The 21,890-nt window shown below is 44.7% G+C and overlaps 1 protein-coding gene across 2 annotated transcripts in view; it reads right to left on the bottom strand.

Annotated features, from left to right (window-relative positions):
• The window catches only part of jhy (junctional cadherin complex regulator), a 120,358-nt gene that overhangs the window by 11,873 nt on the left and 86,595 nt on the right, over nucleotides 1-21,890 (bottom strand). For both annotated transcript variants that reach the window (XM_085968045.1, XM_085968044.1), the window contains exons 4-6: nucleotides 17,637-17,756; nucleotides 13,903-14,738; nucleotides 3,306-3,597 (exon numbers count right to left, since the gene is read on the bottom strand). In XM_085968045.1, the coding sequence (XP_085824171.1) occupies nucleotides 3,306-3,597; nucleotides 13,903-14,738; nucleotides 17,637-17,756 (1,248 nt within the window). The remainder of the gene's footprint in view (nucleotides 1-3,305; nucleotides 3,598-13,902; nucleotides 14,739-17,636; nucleotides 17,757-21,890) is intronic.

The raw sequence follows: 21,890 nt of genomic DNA, 5'->3' as shown, positions 1-21,890 counted from the left end.
AAAGCAAACTTACCGCAGTACTAAAATACTGAAAGAGGAGTCAGATGACACAGTTAAGACTCTGACACAATTTTCACGTCAATCAGGACTGGCCATTCCCTCCACCCACCCACTAATCCTGAGCGGAACAGGTCCGGAGGCGGCCATTTCTGGTGGTACTTCAAGGGATTCTCACCTGCTCTTATTTAAAATGCTGCCAAGGTTTGGGAGATATGCTGATAGTTTATTGTGTTTTTAGGTAAGTTACTTGATTTTAAAATGCTTATAGTAGCTGGACAACCTTCTGAAATCTTCAGGGGGGCACTGGCAATGCACTTTTCTCAAAATGGGCATCCTTCTAACAATTCCAGTCTGGCTAGAAGCAGAGGATTAGCAGGGAAAGGTGGAAGGAGCACTTGGAGCTCTGGCTGCAGGGAGATCAGCTAGACGGAATCCTTACCCTCCCAACAGAGTCTATAGGCTCAGGATAACGCAGCTGCGCTTCCCCAGGGAGGCTCTTGCTGCCAGCAACAAGACCTACTGCCACTGCCACTGCATTGCTTCTTGCAGGCAAGAATCACTACAGCCCTGAGCTTCTTTATCTCCAGCTTCTTTCAGGCTGCAAAGGAGCATATCAGTGACATCAGTCAGTCTACAGTTCATGCTTGTATTAAACAGGTGACTGATACCATGTTTTAAAGCAAACACTTTCAACAGCAACTTACATTTATATAGCGCATTTAACGTAGTAAAACATCCCAAGGCGCTTAACAAGAGCGATATCAATAAAAAACATTTTTGACACTGAGCCACAGAAGAAAAAAAACAGGACAGATGACCAAAAGCTTGATCAAAGAGGTAGGTTTTAAGGAGCATCTTAAAAGAGAGAGAAGTAGAGAAGCGGAGAAGTTTAGAGAGAGAATTCCAGAGCCTAGTAGCAGTTATATTCTCGGTTGTGGAATGGAGGTGAAGAAACTTGTAGCTAGTCTAGGTTAAAAGGGACTGATTTGAAATATACTCCATAATAATTGTTTATGGAGAATACACCATTAATGACAGCTAACCTAATCATTTCCCAGTAGCACCAGCACAAGAGCACATATACCAGAAACGCTGTTTACGGAGGTCACGGTCCATCATCAAAGACCCTACCCACCCCAGCCACAGTCTGTTCGCCCTCCTGCCATCGGGGAGACGCTACAGATTCATTCGCACCCGTACGACCAGATTTAGGAACAGCTTCTTTCTCAGGGCTGTCATCCTACTGAACTCCACAAATAAACTCTAAAGCCTGCACATCTGCCAATGCACTTTATTATGGTTATGTTTATGTTAATGTATTACAAGCCAAATGTATGTTGAATGTTTAAATGTCTTAATCTAAATGTACACTCTCGGGAGCCGCAAGCCTACATTTCGTTGTACTGCACTTGTGCACTAACAATGACAATAAAGTTGATTTGATTTGATTGCTTTGCGCCTCCCATTAGCGCCTTAAGAGGGTGCTAATGGGGTGCAAAGCAATGAGCACCCGGGTGCGGCGCCGCCCGCGAAATTCTCGCAGCGCCCCAAGAGGGATACGGGGTGCTTTCAGTAGCGCCTTGCTTCCCGCTTGAGGCGCAACCACTCAATTTCTGGCGTGGGGGCGCTAATTTTTCCGGGGCGCTACTCAATATTTAGCCCATAGTATTTCTGTTACCGATGGTACATTTTTCATATCCCTAATTCACCAGTATGCATTTTCCATGGCCTGTTTTAGGATTTTCATAGAAAAATTCATAAAGTATTTTGAAAGGCTAGCACACAAACACCATCTGGTGGACACTTTGTGCCGAGGAGCTACACTATTGTGAACTGAGGTCTCGCATTTAATGACATAATGCCTAGAATTTCCTGGAAACTTGTGCCAAAACAATGGTGTAAGTATCAATAGTAAGTATCAATATACCCTCTAATTTTTTTTGGCGTCGTGCGACCCCTTTAAGCGGCTGCGCGGGCCAAAGTACCGCACATGCGCGGTTTTTACATTGAAAAGCTGGCAAGCCGGCTGTGTGGGATCCCTGGAGCACAGCTTAAAGGGAACACTGGTAAGTACAACATAATGGCGATTTTCAATACAAAAGATCGAGCAAATTCGAGTATAAGTGACTTATGCTGATTTCTATGCTACAGACAAGTTTCCTTGATTTTTTTACACTGATTCTGTGAAACCGTCTGCTGCTCATTAACATAGCCCCATCCCAATATAAAAGTTCAGCTCACACAAATTTCCAATATTTACTAACACAAATGCAAAATACTGCAGATATTGGAAATCTGAAATAAAAACAGAAAATGCTGAAAACTCTCAGCAGGTCAGATGATGCCTGACCAGCTGAGTGTTTCCAGCATTTTCTGGTTTTATTCCAGTATTTACAATAGCTATCTGCAGGCCTAGATTGAAGTCAAAACATTTAAGCGCAGCAGGGACCAATTTCACCATTTTAAGAAGGTTGGCAGCAAATTTTAAAAATATTTTTAATAATTATTTCTTACTGTGACGTCCACTGTGTATTCTACATCTTTTAGTTTTTTTATGGCATCAAAAAGTGTTGCATTAAAATTGAAAAGCTTTCACGACCGCATTTTCTTGAACATGCTGTGCCTGATGTGCAAATATGATGGCTTGATGGCTTTAATATTCACAGATAAAGAGGGGCTTAAAGTGTCCTTGCACCCCGATTGTTTACGCTGATTTTTGTTTGTTGATGGGGTTTTGTTACATTCTGGTGTATGCCAATGAGATGGCCAGGTAATTTTGGCGTAAGTAACGGTCGTCAAGATCAGTGAAGAAACCGGCGTAAATTTTGACGTATCTTTCAATTTATGCCAATCCAGGAAATTCTGGGCCAATAAAAAATAAAACATGGGGTCATGTAAGCTTGTGGAATATAACTTAAATCTAATTATGAAGTTATATTCCATATGGATTTAAAGTGCATTCTATTCATCAAAATGGTTATGTGAAGAAGTTTACTTCAACCTATTTCATTGGATATGTTTTATGCTTCATGAGATTCTATAATGGACTTGGTCTATTGTTCTCTGATGTATAATTGAGAATCTAAACAGCTTTACTATTTCTTTGTATTGTTCTGCTTCAGATTTCCTTTATAAAAGTCATCTGCTTAAGGTATAACTTTTTTGGGGGAGTGGTGATAATTTGAGCAATAATGATGTAATTAACTTTTTCCATAAGGTATGAAATATATCTCCTGAAGATACCATTTTCATAGCTGTATTATATAAAACATCAGAAACTGTCGGCCATTTTGTTGTGTGTGTACCTTGTAGTTATTCTTTTCCTTGAGCTTATTAACCTTCTCCATTTGTGCCAGGTAGCCATCCGAGTTACAGCGTGTTATTGTGGCTGGTTTCTTCCTGTTTGGCCGAGTGTCCAGTTCAGAGTCGCTCTCGGCCATGGGACCAATAGGTGGCAGCACCAGGTGGGAGCCAGGGTGTGTGTGAGCCAGACGTGGTGTGTCCTCGCAAATGTGCTCCATTTGCTGAATGAGTCGTGTGCTAGGAGACTGAACCAAATACCGCTGATGAGAGGGCAGAAAGGGAAATGTAGGGAACCTAGAAAAAAAAGAAAGGTGGTTAAATCACTTTTTATTGTATTGACTATTACTTGCCTGTAACATCTTTTTAAAGTTAGAAATACAGTCTATGCAGGTTCAAAACACTCATAATAGGCCAGTGGATGTGGTTCTAGCTTCATTTAATGCTGCTGAAAAACACAGCAGAGAATGTATATGCGGCAACATAGTACTGTACCTTGCTGGTATATATGGAGACTCACTTATAAAACTTTTTAAAAATCACCTTTTTTCAATCATACCAAAGGAAGCTGAGTCTCAGGTAGATGTTTTGGGGTTGTGGCTGCAACAGAAGTGTAAAGGCAGAAGGCAGGTGTACTAATTGGTGCTAATTTAACTTGCAGGCCGTACTTATCAATACTTACTAGCACTATCTTAAGTCATATTATCAAACCGCATTCATAGAAACATAGAAGATAGGGGCAGGAGTAGGCCATTCGGCCCCTCGAGCCTGCGCCGCCATTCAATGCGATCATGGCTGATCATCCAAATTCAGTACCCTGTCCCTGCTTTCTCCCCATACCCCTTGATCCCTTTAGCCTTAAGAATTCATTTGGTTCACAATGTTTTGATAGTCAGAAATTGGAGCAAATTTAGCTTTTGTTGGTCAATTTGGTTTCTATTTCCCACTATAAACAGGTGTAAAGTTACACAGAACCAACTTATGTACATCAATATGAAATCATAGCCAGAGGGATAATCTTTTATACCAGTATGATATGAGAATTGGGGGAAGGGCAAGAAAGCACCATCAAATTTGCTTGAAAACAGAATATTTTCTGGGTTTGTCTGTTTAAACCCGACAACCTACATTTCAAGGGTGCTCACTGCATACAGACACATCTCAGAGCACTTTACAGGGCAGTGGATCACAAAAAGACTATTAAGCAGGAGAAAGGGAATAGATCAGGAGGGGAGAGAGCATAGTGAAAAAGGGTATGACTAATGCCCAATTCTTGTTATTGTGACATTTGCTTTGTGCTTTGTCATGTTAGTTAGTGATAATAATTCAGCCAATATACTATTCAATTAGGATGTTTCATGTGACTTTCTGTAAATGCAACGCACATGGTGTGAAATGTGTTTATTGATTCACGAATAAAAGGGTTCTATTTTGGTGAAACTTTTTAGCAGTTTGTTCCATGTAGAAGAGAAAAGCATCTGGAGTGGGAAATTATAAAAACAGAATGGTAACATGAATGGCAGGCCAAAGTTAAAACATGCTACGTTTCCAGTATGATATCCCTCCGCTGATAAACAGCTACGTATATACATTTATCTGTAAGCAGTGAATTAAACAGCACATTTTTTTTAAAGGACTCAGAACAATTATTATACAAAACAGAAAATATATTTTTTATACAAAGCAGTAGAAACACAAATTGCTCAATGACACAGATGTTAACACATTTGATAAGCATTTCTTTTTAATGATTTTTAATCTTTATGCATATTTGAAGTGAATTAGATGCAATTTTGACAATGAGTTTAAACATTATTGCTTTTGTCACAATTTTTTTAATTGCTCGTTGTAGTTTTAAACTAAAGAATAGACACTGTCTTTTGACCCAAAGTTCAAAGTGGATCATTTAATTGTTTGATGGAGACTTGCAATGAAGAACATAGGAAATAGGAGCAGTAGCAGGTCATTCGGCCCTTCGAGGCTGCTCTGCCATTCAATAAGATGACTGATCTTTGACCTCAACTCCACCTTCTCGTACTATCTCCATATCGCTCGATTCCCTTAGTATCCAAAAATATATCGATCTCTGTCTTGAATATACTCAACGACTGAGTATCAACAGCTCTCAGGGTACAGGATTCCAAAGATTCACAATCCTTTGAGTGAAGAAATTTCTCCTGATCTCAGTCCTAAATGGCTGACCCCTTATTCTGAGACTGTGACCCCTAATTCTAGATTCCCCAGCCAGGGGAAACATCCTCCCAGCATCTACCCTGTCAAGTCCCTTAAGAATTTTATATGTTTCAATGAGATCACCTCTCATTCTTCTAAACTCTAGGGAATATAGGCCTAGTCTACTCAATCTCTCCTCATAGGACAACTCCTCCTTCCCAGGATTCAGTCTAGTGAACCTTCGTTGCACTCTCGCTAAGGCTTAGGTAAGGAGACCAAAACTGTGCACAGTACTCCAGGTGTGGTCTCACCAAGGCCCTATATTCTTTACTCATACTCCAAGCCCTTTGTAATAAAGGCTAACATACCATTTGTTTTCTTAATTGCTTGCTGTACCTGCATGTTAACTGTCTGTGATTTGTGTACAAGGACACCCAGATTCCTCTGAACACCAACATTTCCCAGTCTCTCACCATTTAAAAAATATTCTGCTTTTCTATTTTTCCTACTAAAGTGGATAACTTCTCCATGTTATATTCCATCTGCCATGTTCTTGCCCACTTATTTAACCTGTCTATATCACTTTGCAACCTCCTCACAGCTAACCTTGTATGTCAGCAAACTTGGAAATATTACACTACATTCGGCCCCCTCATCTAAGTCATTGATATAGATTGTAAATAGCTGAGGTCCAAGCACTGATCCTTGCAGTACCCCACTAGTTACAGCCTGCCAACCCGAAAATGACCCGTTTATTCCTACTCCCTGTTTTCTGTCCGTTAACCAATCCTCAATCCATGATAATATATTAGCCCCAATCCCATGATCCCTAATTTTGTGTAATAGTCTCTTGTGTGGCACCTTATTGCTTACTTTCTGAAAATCCAAATACATTACATCCACTGGTTCCCCCTTATCTACCCTGCTAATTACAACCTCAAAAAAACAAACATTTGTCAACATGATTTCCTTTTCATAAATCAGTGTTGACTCTGCCCAATCATATTATTATTTTCTAAGTGCCTTGTTATCACGTCCCTAATAATAGATTCTAGCATTTTCCCTACTACTGATGTCAGTAGTATATTATATACTGGATCACAGATAGAAAGGTATTTTCTTTCTGTATATAATGTGAGTCCAATCTAGTGCCACACTTGCATAATGTATTTATTCATATATTTGTATATAACATTAAGTTCATCTCAACTTAACTTTAAAATAATTAGCAGACATGTTAAGAGTAAATGTTGACAATCAATTCCTAAGAGGTTCAAAACTGGTCAGTCAGCATCTATTACGAAATTCTAGCACATGATCAAATAGAGGACTCCATTTCATGCTGTGGTTGAGATATTATGCTACGCCAATACCAAAAATGGTACAAGATGAAACTTATTGAATTTGCCTTGCTGGAAACCAAGACTTTGTTTAGTGAGCCATCAGAAATTTCCCTATTAGGGGATCTTAATGGTGGAGCAGGCTCCAGGGGGCGTATGGCCTACTCCTGCTCCTATTTCTTATGTTGGCACATGAATAAATAAAATGTAGTTTTAGTATATAATCAAACATTTTGAGCTTCCTATCATTGTTTAATTGATAATAAATATTATTAGTTGTTTTGGTTTGTAAAAACTTTGATCTGTGTTTAATATACTTCAATTCTACTGGTAGTGTACTACAAGACTATATTAAATGCAGCAAGTAGATTACTCCAAGCAAGTCACTTTTAATTCTCAGGTACTCATCTCTGTAAGGGTAGATTACAGAAAAGATTCAGCTTCTGGATCATACAGGATAAAAATCAGATTACAGCAAGTGATTAGACAGCCCAACAACTGGCCAATTCTATAAAAAGAAATTGAAATTGAAACAGAATATCTTACTTTAGATTGAAAAATGTCAAATTTCTCCTCCATTTTGTCCAAAGTGTCAAAATATTTGTTACATTAAAGGGGAAATCACATTGTAAATTACTTACAAATAACAGTCTGTCCTACTAATTTGGTGAAATGCAGCATTTAATCTCATTACCCACAGCTTTCATGACCAGTCTGAAAGCCGGAGATGAGTTACTCAATCAGCGTCACTGGCTGGCCCATCATGATACGACTTTTCAACATCCTTTTCAGTACTGGTTGCTGAACAGGAACCATCTGCCAGTTGAAAACGGAGTGCCAGCAAATTAATAGCAACAGTTTTTAAGTGCACTCAAACTTGCTTGTAGCAAAACAAATGTAGCCGTAAAAGGGACTGTTATATCTGATTTCTGTTACGTCAGGTTTTATGTAAGTTTCTACAAAATATTACAGTACTTGGAAAATAGTATTGTTAAAATATTGGTAATGATACAATGCTGCACAAATAAACAACAACAACTTGTACTTATATAGCACCTGTAAACGTAGTAAAACGGCCCAAGGCGCTGCACAGGAGTATTACACCGAGCCACATAAGGAGAAATTAGGGCAGGTGACCAAAAGCTTGGTCAAAGTGGTAGGTTTTAAGAAACTTCTTAAAGGAGGAAAGAGGTGTAGCGAGGCGGAGAGGTTTAGGCAGGGAATTCCAGAGCTTAGGGCCTAGGCAACATAAGGTACGGCCACCAATGGTGGAGCGTTTACAATCAGGGATACTCAAGAGGGCAGAATTTGAGGACCGCAGATATCTCGCGGGGTTGTGGGGCTGAAGGAGATTACAGAGATAGGGAGGGGCGAGGCCATGGAGGGATTTGAAAACAAGGAGGAGAATTTTAAAATCGAGGCGTTGCTTAACCGGGAGTCAGTGTAGGTCAGCAAGCACAGGGGCGATGGGTGAACAGGACTTGGTGCAAGTTAGGACACGGGCAGCCAAGTTTTGGATGACCTCAAGTTTATGTAGGCCAGCCAGGAGTGAGTTGGAATAGTCAAGTCTGGAGTTAACAAAGGCATGGATGAGGGTTTCAGCAGCGGATGAGCTGAGGCAGGGGCTGAGACGGGCGATGTTACGGAGGTGGAAATAGGCGGTCTTAGTTATGCCGCGGATGTGTGGTCGGAAGCTCATTTCAGGGTCAAATATGACACCAAGGTTGGGAACAGTGTGGTTCAGCCTCAGACAGATGTTAGGGAGAGGGATGGAGTCGGTGGCTAGGGAACGAAGTTTGTGGCCGGGACCGTAAACAATGGTTTCGGTCTTCCCAATATTTAATTGGAGAAAAGTTCTGCTCATCCAGAACTGCATGTCAGACAAACAGTCTGACAATTTAGAGACTGATGCTGTGGTTTCGGATGATGTCGCCAAGGGGCAACATGTAGACGAGAAATAGGAGGGGGCCAAGGGGGACACCAGAGGTAACGATGCGGGAGCGGGAAGAGACGCCGTTGCAGGTGATTCTCTGGCTATGATTAGATAGATAAGAATGGAACCAGGCAAGTGCAGTCCCACCCAGCTGGACGACGGTGGAGAGGCGTTGGAGAAGGATGGAGTGGTCAACTGTGTCAAAGGCTGCAGACAAGTCAAGAAGGACGAGGAGGGATAGTTTACCTTTGTCACAGTCACAAGGGATGTCATTTGTGACTTTGATGAGTGTTTCAGTACTAAAGCTTTGCAATTAAGTATATTAAAAAAATAAATGGAATTTAATTAACACAAAGTGACTGCTTTACATATAGGATAAGAACAGTGCAAGACACTTAACAAGAACCTGTACAATTTTGCCATAACCAAACAAAATAATCAATAACCATGCAATAAACAGAGACACATCAAAGCCTCAAACAATCTAAGTGTCAAATAAGATGTAAAAGCCACTATAAGCCCACTGACTCCCACAGCTACCTGGACTACACTTCCTCCCACCCCGCTTCCAGTTTCTCCGTCTCTGCCGCATCTGTTCTGACGATGCCACCTTCCATACTAGTGCTTTGATATCTTCCTTTTTCCTCTCTACCATGGTTGACACGGCCCTCAACCATGTCCGTTCCATTTCCCGCACTTCTGCTCTCACCCCTTCCCCTCCCTCCCAGAACCACGAAGGGTTCCCCTTGTCCTCACCTTTCACCCGACCAGCCTCCATATTCAACGGATCATCCTCCACCATTTCCGCCACCTCCAGCATGATCCCACCACCAAACACATCTTCCCCTCACCTCCCCTTTCAGCATTCCGAAGGGACCGCTCCCTCCGCAACACCCTGGTCCACTCCTCAATCACCCCCAACAGCCCCTCTCCTCCCCACAGTGCTTTCCCATGCAAGCGCAGGAGATGTAACACCTGCCCTTTTACCTCCTCCCTTCCCATTGTCCAGGGCCCCAAACAATTTAACAATTTAGTATACCGTATTCGCTGCTCACGATGCGGTCTCCTCTACATTGAGGAGGCCAAACGCAGATTGGGTGACCGCTTTGTGGAACACCTCCGTTTAGTCCGTAAGGGTGACTCCGAGCTTCCAGTTGCCTGTCACTTTAATTCTCCGCTCCACTCCCACTCTGACCTCACTGTCCTCGGCCTCTTGCACTGTTCCAACGAAGCTCAATGTAAGCTCGAGGAACAGCTTTCGATTAGGCATTTTTCACCTTCTGGACTCAACATCGAATTCAACAATTTCAGACTATAACCTCTGCCCCTATTTTTTCAGGCGGCAGCTGTTGATGATTCTGCCATCCCCATTTACAGCATTTCACCACTCCCGCCCTCCACTCTATCACAGACCTTCCCTTTTGTTCTCTCCTCCCCTCCCCCCTTTCCCTGCCTCTGCACCTGCTTAAAATCTGTTACATCTCTAACTTTTTCCAGTTCTGACGAAAGGTCACAGACCTGAAACGTTGGGTTCGATTTTGTGGAACCTGTCAGGAAGAAGGCGGGACTTCCCCTTCCGGGTTTCTGACCCGCCTACTTCGACGTCCGGCCAATCCGTGCAATTTTCCCTTGATTGACCTTGTTGATCCCGCCCAGCGGGCTCAGCAGGCCAATTAAGGGCCACCCGGCAGCAGGTGACGTCATAGACTGAAATTTCATCTGTCAAGATTTCTGACAGATGAAATATCAGTGTCTCACAGCTGTTTGAAGCTGTCAAACACTGACAGTCTGATTTCTAAGCTGAGTCCTTCTACGCAGACTCAGTTAGAAATCTCAGCAGCACTAAAAGCTGAAGGCTGTCACTTTTCACAGATCGCAGCCACTCAGCTTTAAGTTCCGGCTGACTGATGCGCTCCCGACGCCTAGAGGAAGAAAGGCTGTGAAGGTAAGTAAAGGTAAGTAAAAGTTCTTTACACACTTTAGACACACCAAACACACTTACCTTTACACTCATGCACCCATCACTAACCTGAGCACCGGCATCGCGACCCCTCCAACTCATTCAATCCGACGGCCCGCCTGCTCTAACCTGGCGTGGTTTGGAGCCGTCGGGAAACCCACACGAAACCCCTCAAAATAGGGATTAGGCTAAAAACTGCCTGTTAACTACCTGTTAACAGGCAGTTAATTGGCACTAATCCCTTCCCGCCTGGTTTCGGCGGGTCCCAGTGCGGGGCGCCCCTGAAACTTACGTGGGGTGGGGTTTTGGGCGGGATGGTGTCGGGACCCCCAAAGTCGGGATTTTCCCCCCCCACATGCCTGAAACCCCGCCTGATGGCTCCCCGAAAATCTAGCCCGTTAACTCTGTTTCTCTCTCCACACATGCTGCCTGACCTGCTGAATGTTTCCAGCATTTTCTGTTGTTAAGATGTAAAAGCCTATTAGCATTTTTTGTTTCTTTATTTTTCCAGGACTTCTCTCTCAACTCAAGCAAGGATAGCCAACTCACACGAACCATCGCCACTGCTGCATTGTAGGAAGGAGTGAAGCGTCTCCATGCTGCCTAATGGTTCATTGGTTGTTGGTGGATCGATCACAGGGCAGTCATCTTCAATGTCACATCCACTGAATTGATTTGTCCTGCGATCCGAGTCAGACTGCACCCCGTTGCTGACCATCTGCTCGTTGGCTGTCTTATATGCCTCAAAGATCCCTTCAGCAGACATCTAGCGCGTTCCAAGAGATATAGTTGGAAATATCCATAGCTGGCTCCTCAAGCTGCACATTGATCATCTTCATATCCTCCTTGATGATGCTCACTTTGCACCAGAAATCTATTGCTACCTTGAGGAATTGTGGCTCTCAAAGGGCATTATAGACCACCAGGTAGTGATTGCCTCAAGATAATGATGACCATATTACAGTTGTAGTTTTGAGGTACTGGTACTGTTGATTGGCAGAAAAGGAGTAGTGTACTAAACAGGCTCGACATCTCTAGAGAACGGGCTGTGCAATTATCAAGCAGGAGAAGAATCCAATCACCTTCTGCTTCTTCTTTGTGGTCCAGGTGATTCACCCAGGCCTTAAACAGGTTTGTTGCCTGCCATGTTTGTACACAGTGGCACAGTAACTCTCTCCTTACTTATCTGCCACCCAATAACTTGCATTTATATAACGCCTTTAACATAGTAAAACGTCCCAAGGCGCTTCACAGGAGCATTATCAAACAAAATTTGACACCGAGCCAAATAAAGAGATTTAGGGCATGTGACCAAAAGCTTGGTCAAAGAGGTAGATTTTAAGGAGTGTCTTAAAGGAGGAGAGGTGGAGAGGTTTAGGGAGGGAATTCCAGAGCTTAGGGCCCAGGCAGCTGAAGGCACGGCCACCAATGGTGGAGCAATTAAAATCTGAGATACGCAAGAAGCCAGAATTGGAGGAACATAGAGATTTCGGAGCGTTGTAGGGCTGGAGGGGGTTACAGAGATAGAGAGGGGCAAGGCCATGGAGAGGTTTGGAAACAAGGATGTTTCTTCAGAGAAGTGCAAGATCTTAGGCAGCACACATTGAAAACGGCCTGTTTCAGCACTAAAATGTCTGACAAAAATCAGAGAAGTGAGAGTATCCTCTCAATCAACAAAACGCCTGCTTACTGCAGATATCTTGTAGTTTGATCTTGCAATGTTTGTTCAATTTTCCCATCCAAACATTGGTAGCCAATTTGTTGGAACAAGGCAACTGCTTTCTCTGTTAGGAATAGATTACTGACCAGCATAATTTGCACATATACCTGGTGAAACTAGCACAATGCTTATCCACATCCATATGGCTGGGCTTTTGAATGCCATCTCCTTGCAGAGCTTATGGTTGAATACGGTCTTCAGTCTTGAGCAAAATTGAGAGAAAGTGCTGATGGCTAAATTGTTTGATGACTTTGCCCTGTTTTTTCTTTTCCATCTGCCAGTGTGCTGAATCTCCATTTTCTTTTTCACTGGTACATTCTTAACCATCACCTTTCCCTTTGACACCATGGGCTGGATTTTCATTGAGGAGTCGGGTAGGAGGCGGGACTACAGCTTTTGGGGTTGTAGTCAAGCCTCCATCGAGTTCTAGCCAACCCACGCGATTTTGACTTGATTGACCTTGTTGAGCCCGCCCAGTGGGCGCAGCAGGCCAATTAAGGGCCACCCAGCAACAGGTGACATCACAGATTGAAATTTCATCTGTCAAGACCTTTTGACAGATGAAATATCAGCGTTTCACAGCTGTTTGAAGCTGTCAGGATCATTTAGAGATCTCCCTGGAACAGAAAGCTGAATACTGCAACTTTTGACAGCTCGCAGCCATTCTGCTTTCTGTGCCGGTGAGATGAGGGACTCCCGAGACCTGAAGGAAGGAAGGCTGTAAAGGTAAGTAAAGGTATGTAAAACTTCTTTAAACACTTTACACACACCAAACACACTTACCTTTGCACTCATGCACCCATCACACCTGAACACCGGACATCTCGACCCCTCCAAGCCCTTCATCCCGACGGTCCGCCTCCTCTAACGTGGCGTGGTTTGGAGCCGTCGGGAATCCCACACGTCAACATTAAAAATAGGGATTAGGCTAAAAACTGCCTGTTAACTACCTGTTAACAGGCAGTTAATTGGCACTAATCCCCTTCCCGCCTCGGGGAGGTGGGTTCCAGTGCGGGGCAGGTACCCGCCTCCTTTGAAACTGGCATGGAGGCGGGTTGGGTGCGGGATGGGGTCGGGACCCCCGATTTTGGGATTTTAACCCCCCACCCGCCTCCAATCCCGCCACCATGGCCCAATGAAAATCCTGCCTCATGTCTCATTAACATCAAAAGATCATGTGTGCATGGAACAAGTGAGTAAATATTCATTATATCACTTATCAAAATGCTCTTTGGGTAACTGCAATACATCTTTACTAAGCGATCTCGCACCATAACCAACCTTCTTTTAAGCAGATTCTAGCCAATATTAAATAACACAGAAAATCCTTATACATCAAAATTATTTTGCTTTTTTTTTTTAAAAAGATTTTGTTATATACAGGTTCGACTATATCAGTATTTAAAATAAATGATTGCAACTTCTATTTATAAGGCAAACTATGCAAGTGACCATAGCATTCCTGTACATTGCTTACCCTGCATTCCCATATTCCTTTCCAAACTGGTTGTAATCCTCTTTCGCCATTTTCTCCTGGTTTATGGAATAGAATAGTGGAGTTCCAGCACCAATATCTGGCCCTTGCAGACAGGGCTGATTGTAAAGACCTGGTGCTAATGCTCCAGTGTAAAGAGCTTGGTGGTAGTTAGGATTGACCATTTGGCCATGTTGGGTTTGTCCAAAGTGTGTATCGGAAGGGGCCTGTATGTCACACAGAGATTGATGTTGAGCATTTTCTGCTACGTACAAAGCTGTTGAAAAGTGGGATGGGTTGGTGTTGAACTGGTGTGGATAGCGAGAGGTCCTTGATTCAGGGGTCGTTTGATACTCCTGAAAATATGGAACAGGATTTGGGGGCTGTGGAGCATTATAAACATTATGGTTTTTGTAAACTGAAGCAGCTTGACTCATTGGATGATGTGATGGGACAAGCTTAACAGTGGTTTGTGTGTTGCCACCAGATATAGTTGGGACAAAATCTGACGAAGTGTTTAAATGAATGTTCAGATTCACGGTTGGCTGAGAATTGGGAATGAAGGCAGGGCCAATCTGATTGACAGACGATGAAGTAAATGTTCGGTCACTGCTGGGAGTCAACAAGATACTGTTGTCATCTCTGTGAATTATTAGCAACTCAGATGTATTTTCATTCTGGTGAACCACGTTTTCAAAATGTTGCGGCTTCTCCTCATGAAGCTGTGCTTTCTGCGTTTGCTGCTTAGTAGAAGGCTTATCAGGAGGTCGTGGGGGTCTTTCTCTCACTACATTCACCAATCCTTTTTTCTTAGTAGACAGTTGTTTTGCTTTCCGGTTCTGGAAAAAAATTAGCATAAAAATATGGCATATTATTACTAAAATATTGTGGGCAATTGAAAATCGGAGGGGGTGGGGGTACCTCGGCAGTGCTATTGAAGCCCAGGGCCCACCTGGTGCAATTTTCAGGCAGGCCTGTAAATGGGGAGCAGCCCGCCCAAGTGAAATGAGCAGGAGCCTGTTTCAACAGGCAAATCAGAGTCCTATGCTGGTTGTAGGATGCCGGTTGCAATTTTCATGTACAAATGGGTAGACAGTGTGCCGAGCATGCTCTGCCCTGTTGTACCAGGTGTTCAGTGGCCTAACCGGTGGTCATTAAAGGGACCGTTGCAGGCCTCTCAATAAACGGCCCAGGAAGCTTTCAATTTTTTTTGGTGGGCCAGGAATAGCAGCATTGCTCCTCCTGGGACCTCCTGAAACATTCCAGCCCACTGCAAGCTTATTTGAGGCCATCCATTGGGATTGCCTCACCCCACCCCCCCCCACTGGTCTAACAAACGGACGGTCAGAATAGCTGCTCTGCCAAATTCATGCCTGTTTTGCGCGCTACTTGAAAATCGCCCCCATTGTATCTGAAATATATTGCAGTGTATTTAATTATATAATTCAAAGGGAGAAAGGGCAACATTGGGATATAAGCAAATTCCCAAATTCCTAGCAGCAAAAAGGACACAGCTACATCACAGAGAGTGCATTGGTGAGACCACATCTATAGTACTGTGTACAGTAGTGGTCTCCTTATTTAAAGAAGGATGTTAATGCGTTGGAAGCAGTTCAGGGAAGGTTTACTAGACTAATACCTGGAATGGGTGGGTTGTCTTATGAGGAAAGGTTGGACAGGCTAGACTTGTATCCGCTGGAGTTTAGAAGAGTAAGAGGTGACTTGATTGAAACATATAAGATCCTAAGGGGTCTGGACAAGGTGGATGTGGAGAGGATGTTTCCTCTTGTGGGAGAATCTAGAACTAGGGGTCACTGTTTAAAAATAAGGGGTCACCCGTTTAAGACAGAGATGAGGAGAAATTTTTTCTCACAGAAGGTCGTGAGTCTTTGGCACTCTCTTCCTCAGAGGGCGGTGGAAGTAGAGTCTTTGAATATTTTTAAGGCAGAGGTAGATAGATTCTTGATAAGCAAGGGGGTGAAAGGTTATCGGGGTAGGCGGGAATGTGGAGTAATCAGATCAGCCATGATCTTATTGAATGGCGGAGCAGGCTCGAGGGGCTGAGTGGCCTACTCCTGCTCCTAATTCATATGTTCGCATGTATAAAGGGAGATTAGCTAGGGGCCATCACAGCTGAATGAGGATATAACATTATGAGTTTGTAGCTTCCCTTTAATGCAATGCTACTCACTAAATTTTTGTCCAACCAATGCCTTGCTCAAAGGCCAATCTAAGGAATATTGCACCAACATAAGCAAGAAAGGCCTTGTGTGCTGTGATTTCTGGCTATGCCATAGAGAGATGGCATGTGGGTCTGCAACAGTGATTCTGCATCTGCTGAGCTTCTGATTTAAATCATGTCACTGCAGGCAGTGAGTGAATGAAGGACTGGCATTTTCCCCACAGGAAGTCAAAAGAAACCACTGGACTAATAGTTGTCAAGTCGTTTCATTTTAATAGGGCTGTTTTGTTTGCCCTATGGAAGCTGGGACAATCCAATGTCCAAATAGCACTCCTGTGTCTTCCTTTGCTGGAGAACAAGAAGCAGAGAGCGGAAAGAACTGAATCTCAACTCGGTCAACATTCCATTGTCCTGCAGCCTGTGAATGGAGGCCCACAGGAACATGGAATAGTATGTATGCCAAGGACCACAGCTGAAGGGACTGTAGTGTGCAAGGGGCCCCAAGACATCACTGCTTTGATACCATACACAATGGGCCAGAACTTCGGGTCCCCACGGGTGAGTACGCGCTGTGTACTCACGCGTAGGCCCAACGAAAGTGCCGGTTTCGTGCATGCACCGCGCATGCGCGGGAAACCGGAACTTCCGTTCCCTTAAAGGAAGGGGTTCACAGGTTGAAATCGTGCGCCAGAGAGGCAGCGCGTACGCCTGGAACTTCCGTTTTTTTTGCAGGTTTCTCCAGGAGGGTAAGTCTCCAGGAGCTATGCTTCTAAAAAGCAGTCGCAAGGCCTGCTTTTAACAAGGTAAGTGGTGAATTAAGTAAAATTAAAACATTTTTTCCACAGGTTTATTATTTTTAAATACTTTAAAGAAAGGTAAGTTTATTTTTAGCCCCGTTACAAACTGTAATTAATTTTTTCAAAAATTTAAATTATTGTTTAAAAGTTATTTTATGTAATTTATAGTTATTTTAAAAATGTGATGTTTTTTAAAAATTTATTTGAAGTTTTAGTGATGTTTTGGGGCTTATAGTATTCATAGATTTGACAGGTCTTCCTGTCAAATCTATGAATAGAGATTCCCTGCTACCATTGGCTCTCCATGGCCCACGTGATCCCAGGGGACGCTTCGAACTAACTGCACCCCTGGGATACGCAAGCACTGCACGCCGGCAGTTGGAGGAGGCCCAGGATCGGAATCCCACGTGGGCCCACAGCTCAACGGCTGGCGCACTAGGTAAGTGCAGGTCGGAGGCTTGCACCCGCGGGAAGCCTCCGACCCAAATTTCTGGGCCAATGCGTCTACTCACTGTTCGAACTACAACGGACTGCAGACTGCCTATGTGATCAATACCACATACAGTATTCTGTGCTTGAAGGCAGGCAATTATTAAAACTATTGCTGTACCACATTCAAAATATCACATTACATTTACAAAAACATCAATTTTGGACGTTAATGACCAGTTTAATCAAAGGCTTTAACTCATTATATTGTGAATGACACTAGTCATATTTACTGCATATTAAGCGGTCAGAATTGTAAATAATCTAACCTGTAACCTCTGTGCCTTTTGCTTCCACTTCATTTCAATATTGTAGTTCTCCTGACCATCCACAGTATCCTGGATAAACTCATCAGCAGTCGTGGTCATGGAACTTTTAGCAGTAGATACCTGTGAAAGTGCCAGTGTCATTGACCACATTTGAAAACATAGAATATAATATATGCTGAAAATGATTTGAAGATACACAGTACTTATCTCTATATTATTATCCTGTCACCTGTAAATACTTCCTGAGGCCATTTCAATGTTAATTGTGTCCACACCTACATTAAAGCTGGTGACGGGCCTGCCCTGACTTGTTTCTCGTAAGATTTTCCATTAAGACTGTCTGTGACTCCAGAAAACATTAGGACAAAAGCAAAATACTGTGGTTGCTGGAAATCTGAAATAAAAATAGAAAATGCTGGAAATACTCAGCCGGTCAGGCAGCATATGTGAAGAAAGAAACAGAGTTAATGTTGGCCCGAAATGTTAACTCTGTTTCTCTCTCCAGATGCTGCCTGGCCTGTTGAGAAAACATTAGGATCTCTGTTCTGTTTGCACGTAGTTCCAGGCTGTCAGGCATGGCACAGTTCTTTTTAGTTTCTCAGCCTCCCTTAATTTTAAATTTAAAAAAAATCTAATTGTTAAAATTTATCTTAATGGTCTTCCTCTGCTGTTTTGTCACACTTAGTGTTTTTTTTGCCTCCCAGCTGCTCCCAATACTTTCTGGGTTCCACTGTTTGCCACTAATAGGCCTCCCACACTGTTCAGCTATTCGGTCAACCTCCACTCGGTTCAGCTCTGCCTGGCATTGCCATTCCCCATTGGCCGCTCTGCAGACCTTAGGCTTGTTGTTAACCCCTGGTGATGCGTCACCCTCAACCCATTCTACCATTTTTATCAGCCTCTCCCTTCAATTAGGTCGTTCTCAGAGTTCCGATTGCATCTTCACAAAGAGCTCATCAGAGCCCGCAATCCCTGTAGCCCTTTGAAAGTTAGTTATTATTCTCTCTTTAACTTTATTGACCAAATTGGGGAGGGACAAATATGAAGAAAAATTCCAGAGAAACATAAACAGAGCAGAAAAAGAAATGTGATAGAAGTACAAAAAAAAGAGGGCACAGATGGCTGAAAGAGATTGAGGCGAGCCAGAAATGGGGGAGACTGAAGCAGAGAAAAACCAATTTAGAGAATGACAGACATTTTTGCCACCATCTCCTCATCTGTTTTCCCTGGTCCCCCTTCCCTCTCCAGTTTCTTCTGGCCTCCTGCATTGCTCTTCCATCTCGGCCCTAGTCTAGTAATGCCCCCTTCTCTCATCCCACTCAACCTGAAGACTACACTTGATATTCAATCCCTGTGTGCAACACCATGGGGCATCAATTAGTCAGAGACAGAATAACATATCACTCTACACGCTTCTACTCCATCTTTTTCCCTAGTCTTTTCAACTTTGGCTCACTTTCCACCTACAGCCTCTGCACTGAACATATCATCTCCTGCCATTTCCACCACCTCCAATGTGATCCCACCACCAAATACGTCTTTCCTCCTCCCCACCACCCTCAGCTTTCCAAAGTAACTGTTCCCTCCGTGAGACCCTGGTTTCAATACCTTAAAGGGACAACTGGAGGTCACCAAAAAAAAAGAGGCAAGCTTTTTAGTTTCCACTTAGCTTGATGTGGAGGCTGGAGGAGCAAGTGTGTTCCTCCTGGTTCTACAGCAATACTGCGGGCCACTACCAGACTGTGCTCAACCACTCCCTGTGCATCTCCTCCCCTCTCAGGATTGACCCGCTGGCTGGCTTGGCATCTCAACCAGCCGATTTTCGGAAGTGGCGGACCAGGGAGCTGCATCGCTACGCCCGACTGACGTCCGCAGCTAGCTGAAACCGCAGCTCACTGAAATGAGGCTCAAGACCCAATTTGGGACGATTCTCCATCTCCATATTTGAGTGTGCATTTTCAACATGTTGCCAAATTTTGCACTGCTTCCCCGCTAGAATCCAATTTCTCCCTCATATGCTTCAAGTTGTACATTGAAGGGATTATACGGATGCATACTGAGTAATTCTGCACACTGCATATACTCAGACTTAATTATCTTAGGGATTGCAGCAATGTTCCCTTTAATTTTTTGGGGGTGCGCGGCCCCTTTAAGGGGCTGCATGGCCCATTCAAAATATCGCACATGCACGGTTTTTCCTATTAAAAAGCCAGGGAGCCAGTTGCGCGGGAACTGCAGAGTCCTCCCCAGCCACGCAGCTTAAAGGGAACATTGGATTGCAGGCACAGATGTAGTTGACAATTCCCTTCTGGTGATAGGGTGGTAGCCCTGGAAAAAATATCAACTTCACGGTGAAGCTTTTGAGATAAGTTGAACCCAAGTATAAATCCCAATGAGGATATTCAAAGACATGACATCATTGTTATTTTGCCAGATAAATCTGGCCCAATGAGTTTAATGCGCATGTCACGATTAGTGTGTAAATCGTCCAGCAATTTATGGCAAGGAAGAGATACTCTAAGTTGCCACAAATTGCTGCATTTGCGCATTAATTAAAGTCACAGCAGAAAGTTAGGGCAAGTACTTAACAGCTTAAGGACCCTTTTAATAACGAGACTTATATTCCTGCAATGACATTCAACCCCTCCAGCCCAGAAAGGGAGTAATCAAAACTATAGGAGTCTCAAGTCTGCAGGGAGTAAATTGTTCTTAGAGGTTTTTAAAATTAAAAATTGACATGTTTTACTTACTTTTCCTTCCTGTCTCTTTTTTCTCTCTCTCTTAATCTTTCTTTCCCTGATTTGACTCCAATTCAACCTATTTCCCTCTTCATCATTCCTGTTTCTTTCTCAATCCTTAAATTTCATTGGCTAAGGAGATAGATGGTTGGTCCCACTCTTCAGCAGTGTCCCAGATGCCCCGTTGACCTTGCCCAGTTGGTCAGACAAAAATTGTTCGGACAGTAGACAAAAAAACGTGCAAAATTCCGCTCATTAGCGGTTGGCCAATCATACGGGGGAAATCCGCTCATTAGCATTGAGTGACGTGAAGGTTGACCAATCCTACGGGGGGAGAGCGTGCTGCGTCACGGGGGGCGTTTCATGGCGTGTGTGGGCGGGGCCTAATCTTTCAAACTGCCGTTAGTACCTCACAAAATGGTGGCCACGGGAAAACTATCTCCTTCCCTCACTCTCTCCCCTCTTCCCTCTCTTCTTCCCTCTCTCTCTCTCTCTCCCCTTCCCCCTCTCTCTCTTGCCGTTGAGTGCGGGACCGGGAAAACCGGGGGCTTTCCAACGAGCCATCCCCGACCGAAATCGGACACGGGACTCCGCAGCGAAAGGCGTTCTTCTGCCGCCCGGCCAACCGGGTCCAAAGGCCCGCCGCGTTAACCATGAGGAACCCCGGGCTCGCTTCGGAGCAATGGGTACCCGGCCTCCCAGTGTCGGACTGACTCCGTTCTGGTACCGAGGTGAGTTGGGCCGGGCCTGAGGCGCTAGGGAGGGGAGGGAGGGAGAGAGGAAAGGAGGGAAAGACAGGGGGAGGGAGAGAGACAGGGAGAGGGAGAGGGAGGGAGAGAGAGCGGGGAGGAGGGAGAGGAGGGAGGAGAGAGCGGGAGGGAGGGAGGGAGAGAGGGAGAGGGAGGGAGAGAGAGCGGGGAGGGAGGGGAGGAGAGGAGGAGGAGGGAGAGAGGAGAGCGGGGGAGGGAGGGAGGGAGAGAGAGAGAGCGGGGAGGGAGGGAGGGAGAGAGAGCGGGGAGGGAGGGAGAGAGAGCGGGGAGGGAGGGAGAGAGAGCGGGGGGAGGGAGGGGGAGGGAGGGAGAGCGGGGAGGGAGGGAGAGCGGGGAGGGAGGGAGAGAGCGGGGAGGGAGGGAGAGAGAGCGGGAGGGAGGAGAGGGAGAGAGAGCGGGGAGGGAGGGAGAGAGAGCGGGGAGGGAGGGAGGGAGAGAGAGCGGGGAGGGAGGGAGAGAGAGCGGGGAGGGAGGGAGAGAGAGCGGGGAGGGAGGGAGAGAGAGCGGGGAGGGAGGGGAGAGAGAGCGGGGAGGGAGGGAGGGAGGGAGAGCGGGGAGGGAGGGAGGGAGGAGAGCGGGGAGGGAGGGAGGGAGAGAGAGCGGGGAGGGAGGGAGGGAGAGAGAGCGGGGCAGGGGTGGAGGGAGAGAGAGAGCGGGGCAGGGGTGGAGGGAGAGAGAGAGAGAGGAGGAGGGAGGGAGGGAGAGCGGGGAGGGAGAGGGAGGGGGGAGCAGGGGAGGGAGGGGAG

The sequence above is a fragment of the Somniosus microcephalus genome, chromosome 26, assembly GCF_052327205.1.
Source record: "Somniosus microcephalus isolate GS21.2 chromosome 26, FLI_Smic_1.0, whole genome shotgun sequence".
Lineage (NCBI taxonomy): Eukaryota > Metazoa > Chordata > Chondrichthyes > Squaliformes > Somniosidae > Somniosus > Somniosus microcephalus.
The sequence above is the reverse complement of the archived record's forward strand: the minus strand, read 5'-3'. Positions and strand labels throughout refer to the sequence as shown.